Source organism: Podarcis tiliguerta (genome assembly GCF_965153285.1).
Source record: "Podarcis tiliguerta genome assembly, chromosome: 2".
NCBI classification, from domain to species: Eukaryota; Metazoa; Chordata; class Lepidosauria; order Squamata; family Lacertidae; genus Podarcis; species Podarcis tiliguerta.
The window spans coordinates 99,599,336-99,613,288 of NC_139535.1; the positions used below are offsets into that span (position 1 = coordinate 99,599,336).

The 13,953-nt window shown below is 44.8% G+C and overlaps 1 protein-coding gene and 1 long non-coding RNA gene across 3 annotated transcripts in view; one reads left to right on the forward strand and one right to left on the reverse strand.

Moving 5' to 3' along the window:
• The window catches only part of CACNG5 (calcium voltage-gated channel auxiliary subunit gamma 5), a 60,982-nt gene that overhangs the window by 32,974 nt on the left and 14,055 nt on the right, over nt 1–13,953 (forward strand). For both annotated transcript variants that reach the window (XM_083427991.1, XM_083427992.1), the window contains 2 exons: nt 11,688–11,923; nt 13,861–13,947. In XM_083427991.1, the coding sequence (XP_083284117.1) occupies nt 11,688–11,923; nt 13,861–13,947 (323 nt within the window). The remainder of the gene's footprint in view (nt 1–11,687; nt 11,924–13,860; nt 13,948–13,953) is intronic.
• Nucleotides 1–13,953, reverse strand: part of LOC310671845 — an 86,510-nt gene that overhangs the window by 23,564 nt on the left and 48,993 nt on the right. The window lies entirely within an intron of this gene.

Consider the following 13,953-nt stretch of genomic DNA (forward strand, 5'->3'; position numbering starts at 1 on the left):
GGTCCCTGCTCCTGCCAACCTAGCAGTTCGAAAGCACGTCAAACTGCTAGGTTGGGAGGAGCAGGGACCGAGCAATGGGAGCTCACCCCGTCGCAGGGATTCAAACCGCCGACCTTCTGATTGGCAAGTCACCCGCATCCCTTCTCCACCATGTAAGGTAAGGCAAATGAGTACCTGGTCAGGTGTGGTGCCCCCTTTCTGGAATGCTGTCCCTAGGGAATCTCTCCTGGGACTTAATATGTTGTCATAGCACCAAGGAAAGATATCTGTATTCTTCCATGTTTGTTGTAACCATTTGACTACTCGGCTACTGTGATAATTTTATCATCTCTCTCTTATTTCCTTATTAGGTTTTATATGTTGTTTGTTCTTGGTGCTTTAATGATTTGAAGGCTGAATGTACTGTGTTTTTCTTTTTCTTTTTAAGGTTGGCTGTCCTCAGGGGAATTGGGTGCTGAAGGTAGAGGGATAAAAATTTAATGAAAAAATCATGCCTGTGTAAAATTAAATAAAGATTGGGAAAGCTATTGTTGCTTTTGCATGGAACTAGAACATGCAAATGGGATAGTATATTTAAAATAAAGCAGAAATTTATGCTACGCAAATTTTATTTACCTCTAGAAAATCTTGTTTCCATATATGGTACACATCAATCCTATTCGCTTAACACAGATATAGTCTGTTCTGAGATGGGCAGCTTTTTCAGAAGAAGGAAGACATCTTCATGAGCCAAGAGAGGGAGATCTTAAAAAGTTGTCTTTGATGTGAGAATAAGCATTGTGCATGGATTTGACCGGCACATTCTATGTTCTGCCTTTTGGACAATGTGAGCAGAGATGTTGCTGAACCAAAGCTAGCTTCCTTCTACCAAGTCTTTTAATAATAGTAACGAATAAGTCTGTTGTATTGAGTTAGCCTTACTCTTTGCTTCCTAGCTCTTTGGCCTAGATAAGGTGGCATAGCACAGAGAATAATTTAAGTCAAGGCTCATCTGAGGTGGAGTTGGCTTAATGGAAGCCAGGAGTCGTTCATTTCTATAACTTGTTAAATATATTATGAGCTTAAGAGCAGAAATTATGTCCAGAGGGTTTTGATCTGCCATATTTCATTCTGCTGATTAACTTGAAGAACATGAAAAAAGCAGCCTTTCCCTTTCCCTTTTTACCTTTGAAAAATTTAAAGTTTCGGGGAGGAGGGAACCCAACAAGGTAACAGATGTAATTTGCACTCCCCAGAAGCTTACCTGGGCCTTTGCTTATTGTGAAATTCAAAATTAGATAAGACACTTTCATGTTGCAATTTGTAAACATGTGTGAATAAACACCTAGGGGCTGCCCAGTGAATTGCACATAGCATTTGGGTGTTCACATGAGAATGCTTTCAAAACCAGATTCCTTTTTCTGTCCTGACTGTATTCATTGGGTAGTCTTAAGCAAGAACATTCTGGTTTCCATTGGCATGCATCTATCTACTAAGGAGCACGAGAGGATATTAGAATTTCAGTTCCAGAATCATTGGATTTTTGAATGACTCTTCTGCTTCCCACTCATCATAGTTGACTGGTTTCTAGCACCTTCATCATAGTTGACTGGTTTCTAGCACCTTGTGTGTCTAGCACCCAGAACAAATCATTATCTTTATGATGGAGTGACTGGCTCTATTTTATTTCATTTGCTTTAAACAAAAATCTATAGGTGAGGTGCTCACCACTTCATAGAGAGATACAAGCTCCAAGTTCTAGATACTAATTTATTAGAATCATAGACTTGGAGAGTAGGAAAGGGACCCTGAGGATCATCTAGTCTAACCCCCTGCAATGCAGGAATATGCAGTTGCCCCATACGGGAATCGAACCTGCCACCTTGGCATTATAAGCACCATGCTCTAACCAACTGAGCTATCCTGTGCAGGAGAGACAGAGACCCTGGGAGAAAAATAAAAGTTTGTATCTTCAGTGCTCTGACTGCCAATCACTTGGGACTGTTTCACAGCCATTTTTATAGATATATTTTAATCTAATTCTATACATTAAAAAAATATACTTTTTGTACTTGAAGACAAAATACAAAGGAATAGGACTGTAGCATGACCTCTGACGACACAACCAGAAATGTAGGAAAACATGACTTCATAAAAGATAGCATTTAATAACAATGTTAGTTCTTTATTTACATCTATAAATAGAATATAAACACAATTTGAAAGAAATAAATTAACTGGTATTTTCTGAAAGAGCCTCCGTTTTTAGGATAAGAAAGGGCAATGAATCTAAGTAAATAAAATGTGGTGGTCTTGGTGGCTAATAGAGTCTTTGGAAGCAGACTGAGCTGTGGAAATAAATGGAATAAATTAGGAGAGGCAGTTCAGACGCAGGGAGCAAACGTTGATCCTGGAATGTGGGAGTGAAATGATGTATCACTTAGCGGGGACAAAAAAAAAATAAAACAGTGCAGAAACATTATTGGAAAGTATCTGGGCCATTGCAGATGGCAATTCTTTCACCCTCCAACTATGTAATCTTGGGATGAAGACTGCTTTCAGATGATTAGCTGACAGCCAGTCTGCTCCCCATCTCTCTCCCACTTGACTCTTGGTGTGTTTTTCATGCGAGTTTAGGGCTTTTAGCTTTCTTTCCTGCATCAATGCTTCTCTTAAAGCCTTTGCGTAAAGCTAGCACTTCCAGGCTTGGGTTAGCGCAAAGCACTGAAGGCAAAGTAGCATTGCTGAATCTCTGTAAGCATTTAGAATGTAAATGAAAATGCCATCCTGACAGTGGGATAGAAAAATCAGTGGATGTGTTCTCTAATTGGTAACTGGAGCACTGGGCACGCTAACATGATATTTCTCTCTTAGGACCCACTTTTTCTTCACGCTTAAAGTAGATTTGCATGGGGCAACGTGGAACGTAACTCTCTCCTAAGTGAGGAGCACCTCAACGGCAGGTTAATGGGAAGGTGTTAAAAATGAGTGTGGAGTAACATGTCCCCCAACACCACAAAAAGCCCACTAGTGCATGCACAAATGCATCTGTTGACAAAGACATTTCATGCAATAGTTCATCTCGCTTTACTGGCCGAGGGAGCTGGCGTACAGCTTCGGGTCATGTGGTCAGCATGACTAAGCCACTTCTGGCGAACAAGAGCAGCGCATGGAAACACCATTTATCTTCCCACTGGAGTGGTACCTATTTGTCTACTTGCACTTCGTGCTTTTGAACTGCTAGGTTGGCAGGAGCAGGGACTGAGCAACGGGAGCTCACCCCGTCGTGGGGATTCAAACTGCCGACCTTCTGATTGGCAAGTCCTAGGCTCTGTGGTTTAACCCACAGCACTACCCACGTCCCAGTTCAGGGGTAGTCAGCCTTTTATACCTACCACCCACTAATGCATCTTCCTTGATGGTAAAATTTCCTTACCACCCACCAGTGCTCAATGGAAGAAGGATTCAGCTTGTGCCATAGAACCTCCCCCCCCCGCCCACCTAGAATCCTGAAATGCCCACTAGTGGGCGGTAGGGACCAGGTTGACAACCCCTGCAATAGTTACATATTCCTTCTGATTTGCAAACCCTTTTTCCTGACACTTTTGTGTGCTTCTATGGCTATCCCTTTTTTTTGCCTTTGCTGCATTATTTTATCATCAGTAACTGATAAGCAGAATACATAAATATTGTATGTGTGCAGCCTTGCAGATGCACGTAGCATTTAAGGAATCTACAAAGAGAAAAGTCACAGCCAGTAACATATTTTTTGTTGCAAGGGGATTGGGCAATAGAACGTGTGGGTATGATTCCACTGGAAGAGCAAACTTTTATGTCATTTGCTTCTTACTTAAAGGGTTATTTTAAGATTTTAAAATACAGACTATAGAAAACAGGAAAATGTTCTTCTTCTTCACACACTTCCACTTTTTAGCCTGTAATCTTAATCACACCAATGTGATCTTATAAAGCCTCAATTGATCTACTCCTGTCTCTTGTCGTGTGCATGCCCCCTATTGTACTGCCCTTGTTCCCATAATCTGGAGCAGAGGTCAGCAAACTTTTTCAGCAGGGTGCCAGTCTACTGTCCCTCAGACAGCAAACTTTTTCAGCAGGGGGCCGGACTATATGGGGGGGAATGAATGAATTCCTATGCCCCACAAATAACCCAGAGATGCATTTTAAATAAAAGGACACATTCTACTCATGTAAAAACATCCGTGGGCCGGATTTAGAAGGCGATTGGGCCGGATCCGGCCCCTGGGCCTTAGTTTGCCTACCCATGATCTGGGAGCCTATGGGGCATAGCATTGCAGGCACCTGAGGGCAGCTTACCTAGGTAGCTGATAAAATGCTGCATTTTCAGGACCCTGGATAGCTCCAATCAGGCAGTTTCCTCTATTGAGGGTCTGGAGCTCAAGGGAGACCTTTTTTTCCTCTTGGGCCAGACTACCCTTCCCAGATTCTCTCCACCTTTTGAAGAAGTCCCCTGGTCTAGCACTTCATCACCTCTCACTCAGCTCCTACCTTGTGCATGGATTGTGCTGGTGAGCAGGCACTGGGAAGCCCGAGGCCCCTTGGTGCATGATCTCTTAGGAGAATCTGGCTGATCTATCTTAGGGTTCCAGGTTGGGGTTCTCTAGCTCAAGGGTTTCCTGTTGAGAAGTCCTGGCTTAGGCTTGGTGTCAGGGTCTGAGACTGGGTTTAGCCCCCTCTGTAGTTTGTGTCAATGGCATTCCGTATCTCGCTGGTGCATTCTCCTCTGTGTCAGAGTCCCAGGTTCTGCTCTGATCTCTTGAATTTCTGGTTCCCAGAAGCGGCCTCTATGAAGAACCATTCGGGAGATTCAATTATCCCTTTCCCCCCTCCCAAGAGAGGGTTTTAGATCTGGATGGGGAACAGCAACCATTGTAAGAGAGGATGGAGAGAACTGACTCAAATAGATGACATGCACATCAAATAAAAGACTGCTTAGACAGGGTCTGGTTGCATTGGTCACAGCAGTCAGGGAGTGTTTCCACTGAGGTTTAAGGTTCTAGAGTCTTGAATACGTGGGTCTACAAAGCAGATGGCTCTGAACACATGGCATTCCAATCACTGACCACTCAATGCACAGATTCTCACAGAAACTCATTTCACATTCTGAGCCATAAAAAAATTTTTTGGGGGGTGATGCCACATGATTCATGATGAGCAGCATGGTGCTGGAAAAACACATTCAGAACTAGGTAGAGCAAACCTCAATGACATCAGTACTATTTGTATACATTAATACTGTGCATGTTGTGCTCTCTAGCTCACAGGCAGTTTGGATTTGCCTGTACCAGACTTGAGCCAACTACCAAGAAAATTACTTTTTTGGCCAAATATTTTGCTTAGGAGAGTTTAAAAGGTGATAGGTCAGAGCAAATCAAGTGGGATGTGCTGAAGGAACTCCCCAAGGAGAGAATCCTCCAGCTACTATTTTGATGGCATTTTAGGCCATTTTGCAAATTACACACAAATAAGTGGTTATTGTGTTGTTTGATCTCAGATTATGTAGCAGAATGATTGCTGGCTTACCTTAATCCAAGTGTGAGCATTTCACATGCAGCCAGTTCCACTCTCCCTCAAAGTCTAAAAATTGGTGTCTTCCCTGACTGATCTAAGTGGGGCTCATATTGAAGCGATTTTTTATTTATTTATTGCACTTGTCTTAATCAGAGTGGGTCCTTTTAAAGAGCTTAGCTTGAACAATCTTGTATCTGGGCTTCATTGTCTATCATGCTCTTGGATCTTTCTGCATGACATAACTCTGTCTAGCCTAAAAACTATGTAATGAAAGTTACTTACAGTGAAAGCCATAAAGTGCTTAAGCCAGTTTTCTTGCACTCAAGCACCATAAGGGTAAGTCCTATGTGTTAATTATATTCTCCTGTTCTTCTACCACACTCCAGGGCTTATAGGAGCCTATGGAAGTTGCACAAACCAGTACCAGCCATATTTGTTTTGAAGAAAAGTTTTTTATTGATTGACATGTGGGGGTGTGCTGAATGGCCTTGCCACCCTCCAACATTCATAGGTACTTGCTTGAAAATTACATCCCTGAAATTGGGCCAGCTGTGCTAAGCAGAAGGAACTGGCACCTCACTATTCAACTCAACTCTTTTGAAATAAGTCTCACTGGTGTCCATGGAAATTGCCTCTTGGGAGAAAGGAACGTGCTTAAGAACTTTGTCGGGTTTATTTTTGAGTGAACACAGATGGGGCTTTGGGGGTGGGGTGCTCCAAAGCTATCAATTATGAGCATACATTTGCAAGTGATTAATTTCAAAAAAAAGTCATCCAGGGTGCATTGACTGTCGCAATTAGCAGATTTGCCAACTGTGAACTTGAAACTTCCCTCTTGGCTTGATTCCAGCTTGCACATGCCAGAACTGAAGAACAGGTCTCTCTGCTAAAAAGTGGCATAGAAATACTTGAAGTAAAGAAAATGCTAGAAATGAAGAAAATAGAAGGGTTGGGTCGTAAAAGGAAAGTAGTTTCTAAAGAGCTTACCGCTGAGTGCTGAAACCTTGGGAAATAATATAGAAAAATGTGCTCACTGCCATAATTTGTGTGGGTTGCCCAGTGGTTGCTGAGATCTGTTGAAACTGAGAACATAAGATCATAAGAAGAACTGACTGGATCAGGCCAGTGGGCCATCTAATTCTGCATCCTGTTCTCATTGTGGCCAATCAGCGCATGGGATTGAACTCTGGTCCTTGAGAGATTAGATCTGTTCGTTACTGCCATAAATGATGAATTTCATAAACAAGGTGTTTGGCAGCATATGTTCCGACTCCTCCTGCTCTGTACTTTCAAAATTAGTCATTTCCCTCCTCTGTTTAGGAACCAGCTCCACGTTTTTTCAACTGTCAGTCCCTTCTCTGTTTTGTTTTTGTTCTCAGCTGTGATTCAATGATATCTTATGTAATGGTATCCCAGAGTAATATCTTCTTTGCCCTAGATGATGGGAAAGTACCTAATAGTTAGGTCTAGAGTCATTCCTGAACCATGGTCATCTTCCCAGTTGTGTAATGGTTGCACCCACTGTCAAATATGGTACCCTCCCAATGGTTTGGACTACAGCTCCTGACAGCCCCAGCCAGCATGACCAAAGCTCAGGTTTGATGGAAGTTGTAGTACAAAATATCTGAGGGGCAAAGGTTTGGGAAAGGCTGATCCATTCGACCAAATGTTGTGGCTTTTGGATCAAGCTCACTGAAGAAGCACAACAAATTGCAACAGTACAGCATGTAGATCCATGTTGGGGTTGACTGACTATTATGATAGATAGATATTACGTTTGTAACAGCCCTATTTGAGACCATTCCTGTTTCCAATCCCCCAGCTCTATGTATAACTGAGGTTGTGAAAAGGAGTTAACGACATGCCTTGACCTACTTACTGCTCCTGGTACATATGGCTTGAATTTTGACCTGTAGAAGAGCTTCTGGCATTTGGAAAGTTCCTTGTTTTTCTCTGCTAAAAAGCCTTCACTATACCTTTGTAGCCTGGAATATATTACAAGGTGCATTCTCATGACAGGGGGCACCCAACAGGCTAAAAGGTGCCCATTCCTCTTCTGAGACTGAATATTGCAGAGGAAAGTCGGTCATGCTGGACAGGCACTTCTTTTAGGAAAGAAACTTGTCTGCCATTACTGATCTTTTGGTTGAGCTCCTCCATCCCAGTATGCTGCCAGGGAATCTACAGTTCCTAAGGGATACGGTGGTGAATTGCCACCAACTGAAGGTGCTTTTCAGATGTCCATGACTCGACCTCATCATGTCTCATTCAGCTAGGTTGCTGTTGATGTGGGCGTGCAACAGGGGTGTGCGCAAGGCCAGGCCTTCCTCAGAGTGCCACCTGTTTGTTCCCTATTGTGGCTGGGTTGTTATCGGGTCAGCTGCATGCAACTGAATTGCAAGTGGGTTGTCAACATCGGACCCAGAAACAACTTGGATCAGCCAGTGCTGAAAATAATAATAATGATAATAATAATAATAATAATTTTTATTTATACCCCACCCTCCCCAGCAAGGCCAGGCTCAGGGTGGCTAACACCAGGTATAAAACAATTGATTAAAATACAAATTAAAAACAAGATTAAAATACCACATTAAAATGCAGCCTCATTTCCGTAGAAACTCAAATCAAAAACTTTTTGGAGATGAAAATGTCAAATCTTCACCAGGCCAACTATCCAGACTGATCCTACATGGGCCAGAAAAAAAGCCAAGGAAGTCCCCAAATAGGAGGTCCATCACAGAAAGAGAAAGGGAAAAGGATAGAGGGGAAGGGGATCAAGTTGATTCCAAGCCAAAGGCCAGGCGGAACAACTCTTGTCTTACAAGCCCTGCGGAAAGAAATCAGATCCTGAAGGGCCCTGGTCTCATGAGACAGAGTGTTCCACCAGGCCGGAGCCAGTGTTGAAAAGACCCTAGCTCTGGTTGAGGCTAATCTGACTTCCTTAGGGCTCGGGACATAGGTATGCCCTGGTATCCACTGGGCATACCAGGAGAGGCGGTCCCGTAGGTATGAGGGTTCTAGGCCATGAAGGGCTTTAAAGGTTAAAACCAGCATCTTAAATCTGACCCTGTACTCCACTGGGAGCCAGTGCAGCTGGAAAAGCACTGGGTGAATATGCTCCCATGGCAGGGACCCTGTGAGACGCCTCGCTGCAGCATTCTGCAGCCACTGGAGTTTCTGGGACACCTTCAAGGGCAGCCCCGCATAGAGCGAATTACAATAGTCAAGCCTGGAGGTGACCGTCGCATGGATCAGGTGCCCTGTTTTTCATATTGATAGCAAGTGCCCCTAATAAGCCCCCTCGCTGTTTCACACAGCTCTGTCCTTTAGCAGACAAGCCTTCTGCATCTCCATATAGTCAGAGACACTTAGTCCCGATGAATGTACTGACTGTGGAAACCTTGAGACCTCTGTAGAAATTTCAAGCAGGTGATGCCCGATATGAGGTGAGCTCTGCATTACATCAGCATCAATTTTCTGACTTTCAAAGCTTCCTGGTCAGAGAAGGCCTCTGGTAACTTGGGGTCTACATTGGACCGTATGCCCTGCAGGGTGAGGGCTGCCTTCTTGTGTGTTTAAGTGCAGCTTCGTAAGTAACTGACGTGACATTGTGATGATTCCTTCTCTAAAGGACTTGTGTGGCTGCTTCCTATTATTTAGGAGAGTTATGTGTTTGTTCCGGCAGAGAAAGGACAGAGGTGCAGCTCACAAACTGCACGTTACACATGCCGGAGTATCGAGACTTTGTGTGCTTTTCCCTGAACCAGTGCCAAAAAGGGCTAATTAACGGGAAGCCAAATGGCAGTGCTAGGAATATATATATTGAAGGGGGGGGAACACTACCACAGTAATTTGTCGTGCTACACTGCATTGCTGAGCCCCACATCTTCATAATATCCACATCAAGAATCCGCCGAGGGAGAGATTTGTCAGAGTCAAAGGCAGCGGGATTCCGAATCCTGTGTGAGAGTTGGCTGTCTCACTGTGCACGTATCACCAGTCCAGTGATGATAAAAGGACTCTGAGCATCTTGAAAGCTTGCAGTGTGGCCTGGCAAACGGCTTCTCTCTCTCTCTCTCTGATGTAATGGATGAGTGTTCAGTCTCGCCTCAAATCCACAAATTCACTAGGCACCCAGGCAGCACAATTCTGTGCAGTAATTCACACTACATTCAACAGGGCTTGCTCCCTAGTAAGTGCCTGTAGAATTGCAGCCTTAGGCAAGCCTCTCAGTACTGCTAGTGCAGGGGTCAGCAAACTTACCGCACCTCAGGCAGGTGTCTCCAGCACTGATTGCATGGTGGGCTGGAGGGCGGGGGAGTGCGTGCCCATACACGTGCCCACACACTACAGTGGTACCTCAGGTTACATACGCTTCAGGTTACATACGCTTCAGGTTACAGACTCCGCTAACCCAGAAATAGTACTTCAGGTTAAGAACTTTGCTTCAGGATGAGAACAGCGCGGCAGCAGCAGGAGGCCCCATTAGCTAAAGTGGTGCTTCAGGTTAAGAACAGTTTCAGGTTAAGTACGGACCTCCGGAACAAATTAAGTACTTAACCCGAGGTACCACTGTATTTCCGGCACACTTCCGGGTCGGAGGAGCACCGGAGCATGTGCACAGGCCTCCTCCGACCTGAATGTGCACCAGAAATAACGCTTGCGCATGCACACAAGCTATTTCCAGTGCTCCTCTGACCCGGAAGTGGGCAGCCATGCAGCACAGCACCGGTAAGAGTGGGGGGGGGGGTTGCTGCGGGCCGGATAAATGAATCCCTTGGTCCTTATCTGGCCCACGGGCCTTAGTTTGGGGACCCCTGTGCTAGTGGAAGCCCCTTACAAGGAATTCCACTCACACCATGAGGCTTCTTCCCTCTCTAAGCCCCCTGAGTGCATCGTCTAAATTGGCTGGGGGTGGGGAGAGTGTGAGGAAAAACCCCAGAACAAAATAGAAGGGGAAGAGTGGGTAGATTGTTCCAACAGGCAAGCAGAGATACTTGAACTGATGGCGCAATCGGCTTATTACTCTGTCAAATTCCTCCTGATGTAAAGTCCCACCCCTCTTATATTTATATCCTGCCTTTATTCCAGGCAGCTCAAGGCAGTGTATGTGGTTCCCTGCCCCCCACTTTTCTTTAAAAAAATCCTCACCCCAGTGCTGTAAATTAAAGAATCTGTAATCCAGTATTTGTTGGGGGATGATATTCCCGAAACTACTGAGATTGTATCAGGATATTTAGCCAAGATTTTTAAAGTCAAATCTAAAATTACTTAATTTTATTTAATGGTGGCTATTGAGTCTTTTGTATGTTTTATGTCTTTAATATGTCTGGATTACCATTATTTTCATGGATGGTTTTCCTCCTATGGTTTTATTGTCTAAATTATGCCAATAAAGGCTGAACAAATGAATGAATGGGGGGGGGGGGAAATAGGCCGAGAGATGACTGGGCTGAGAGTGTTGCCTAGTGGCTAGAGCGTAAGCTCTAGTCTTATCCTCTTTCCACCATGCCACACTGGGATACTATTGTAATACTATGACTATACTATGTTACTATATGTAATACTATGACTCCATATGGACCCAGATGTCCAGGCTGAACGATGGGGGTGGAGATGCTCCTTCAGGTATACAGGACCGAGGCCGTTTAAAGGTCAGCATCAACACTTTGAATTGTGCTTGGAAATGTACTGGGAGCCAATGTAGGTTTTTCAGGACCGGTGTTATATGGTCTCAGCGGCCACTCCCAGTCACCAGTCTCATTCTGGGTTAGTTGTAGTTTCCGGGTCACCTTCAAAGGTAGCCCCACCTAGAGGGCATTGCATTGAGCAGGCATAGGCAAGCTCAGCCCTCCATATGTTTTGGGACTACAACTCCCATCATCCCTAGCTAACAGGACCAGTGGTCAGGGATGATGGGAACTGTAGTCCTAAAACATCTGGAGGGCCGAGTTTGCCTATGCCTGGACATGAAGGGACATGACAATGGTGTGCCACATTCATTTTCAACTTATATGGGGCTTTTGTGCTGTTTCCCCACCGATAACTCTGATATCAAAGCGTGCACAGAAGGAGGGAAATTTCTGTTGCATTCAGTGCATGTAATGTCCCCAATTCACTGCTAACAGTTCTTGTATTCTTCTCGTCCCGTGCAGGAGTTCTTTTTTGTCCCGTCGGACCCTGATGCTTTTGGGAATGAGCACCTGTGGCAGAAAGGCCCTGACTCTGCTTAGCAGCGTGTTTGCCGTGTGCGGATTGGGACTCCTGGGGATTGCTGTGAGCACAGACTACTGGCTGTACCTGGAGGAAGGGATTATCCTGCCCCAAAACCAGAGTGCTGAAATCAAGATGTCTCTGCACTCTGGGCTCTGGAGGGTTTGCTTTTTGGCAGGTACTGCGCTTTATTGAAAAGTGAATCTGTTTTTGCTTGCTGTACCTGTGGCTAGTCATGTCTAGCAACTAATGTTTCTGAGTCCTGTGAGTTGTGCATTTTGATTAAATTTAGAATTAAGGTCTGTGAAATATTCAGGTTATATCACGCATGGATATGTGCACAGTTTTAATTTCCACCACCTTGGGGTGGGGGTGGGGAGAATGGACAGGTGGCCCATTTTGAAGTTGTTGGAATATTCCAGTGAGTCACTGGATTGGTTCACATGTGCAATTCACTATGTGGATTTGCGTAGGCTCAAATATATATATATACACACACACACACACATTATATATATATATATATATATATATATACATACATACATACATACACTGCATGTCTTAATGCAACCTCAGTCCGCAGCCACTCCATTATTATAATAATAATTTATTATTTATACCCCGCCCATCTGGCTGGGTTTCCTCGGCTACTCTGGGCTGCTCCCAACCAAATATTAAAAAGACAATACAGCATTAAACATTGTTAAACATACAGCATTAAACTCTGGGATGCCTTCAGATGTCTTTCAAAAGTCAAATAGTTGATTATTTCCTTGACATCTGATGGGAGGGTGTTCCACAGGGCGGGCGCCACTACCAAGAAGGCCCTCTGTCTGGTTCCCTGTAACCTCGCTTCTTGCAATGAGGGAACTGCCAGAAGGCCCTCGGTACTGGATCTCAGTGTCCAGGTAGAATGATGGGGGTGGAGACGCTCCTTCAGATATACTGGGCTGAGGCCATTTAGGGCTTTAAAGGTCTGCACCAACACTTTGAACTGTGCTCGGAAACATACTGGGAGCCATTGTAGGTCTCTCAGGACCGGTGTTATGTGGTCTCAGTGACCACATTATCCACTGCCAATGGCTAAGTCCTCCTGCAAGGACTTATCTTTGTGTAGTGAAATTTTCCCTCCCTCTCTTCTGCCTGTATGCCCCCAGATCTGATTTTGGGGTTCTCCCAATGCTCTGGAGCAGTTTGGGGGCAAGGATGTACAAAGAAAGGCATGCAAGTGAAAGTCCTTTAGCAAACAGGACAACCCTTAAGCTAACCACACTTGCCTGCAAGTAAGCCCCATTGAATCCAATAGGACTTACTTCTGAGTAGATCTTATTAGGATTGCACTGTAAATCCACCAACAATCAAACCATGGCAGGCTTCGGAAGAGAACTGAGGTGCATACATTGACCTCTGAGCACAATCCATTCATTATACCAGGGGTCCCCAAACTAAGGCCTGCAGGGCAGATAAGGCCTGAGGGACTTGTTTATCCAACCCACGGCGCCCCCTGCTGCCCACTGCCTGCTCTTACCGGTGCTGCGCTGCGTGGCTGCCCACTTCTGGGTCGGAGAAGCCCCGGAAATAGCTTGTGCGCTTGTGGAAGCGTTATTTGCGCATGCACAAGCCTTATTTCCGGTGCATATCCGGGTCGGAGGAGGCCTGTGCACATGCATGCAAGCTATTTCTGGTGCTCCTCCGACCTGGAAGTGCGCCAGAAAAAGCATGTAGGCATGCATATGTGCACACGTTCCCCTGCTCTCCGGCCCGCCGCACGATCGGCGCTGGAGACACCGGCCCGAGGTGCAGTAAGTTTGCTGACTCCTGCATTATACTCTTGTCATGAAGATGAAACCTGTGCTATTGCTATATCAGTGGAGTTTACATATTTCTAAGCAATATTTAAAATCGGGCTGCTTGGTTTCTGTTCTTTTACTTGTGATATTTTAAAGGGCCCTTAGCCAAGCTAGACAAGTAAATACACCAATTACACAATTTGCAATTGTATGAGTGGTTTAAAAGAAGCAAATAACCATCGCAGGGGATCCTGGTGGGAAGTATGGGGCTTGATGCCTTTGCTCCCCCCAAAAAGTGTAAAATGGGCTTTTCCCATTCCAGGTGAAGAACGTGGGAGGTGCTTCACGATAGAATACGTCATGCCAATGAATGTCCAGCTGACATCTGAATCAACAGTCAATGTTTTAAGTAGGT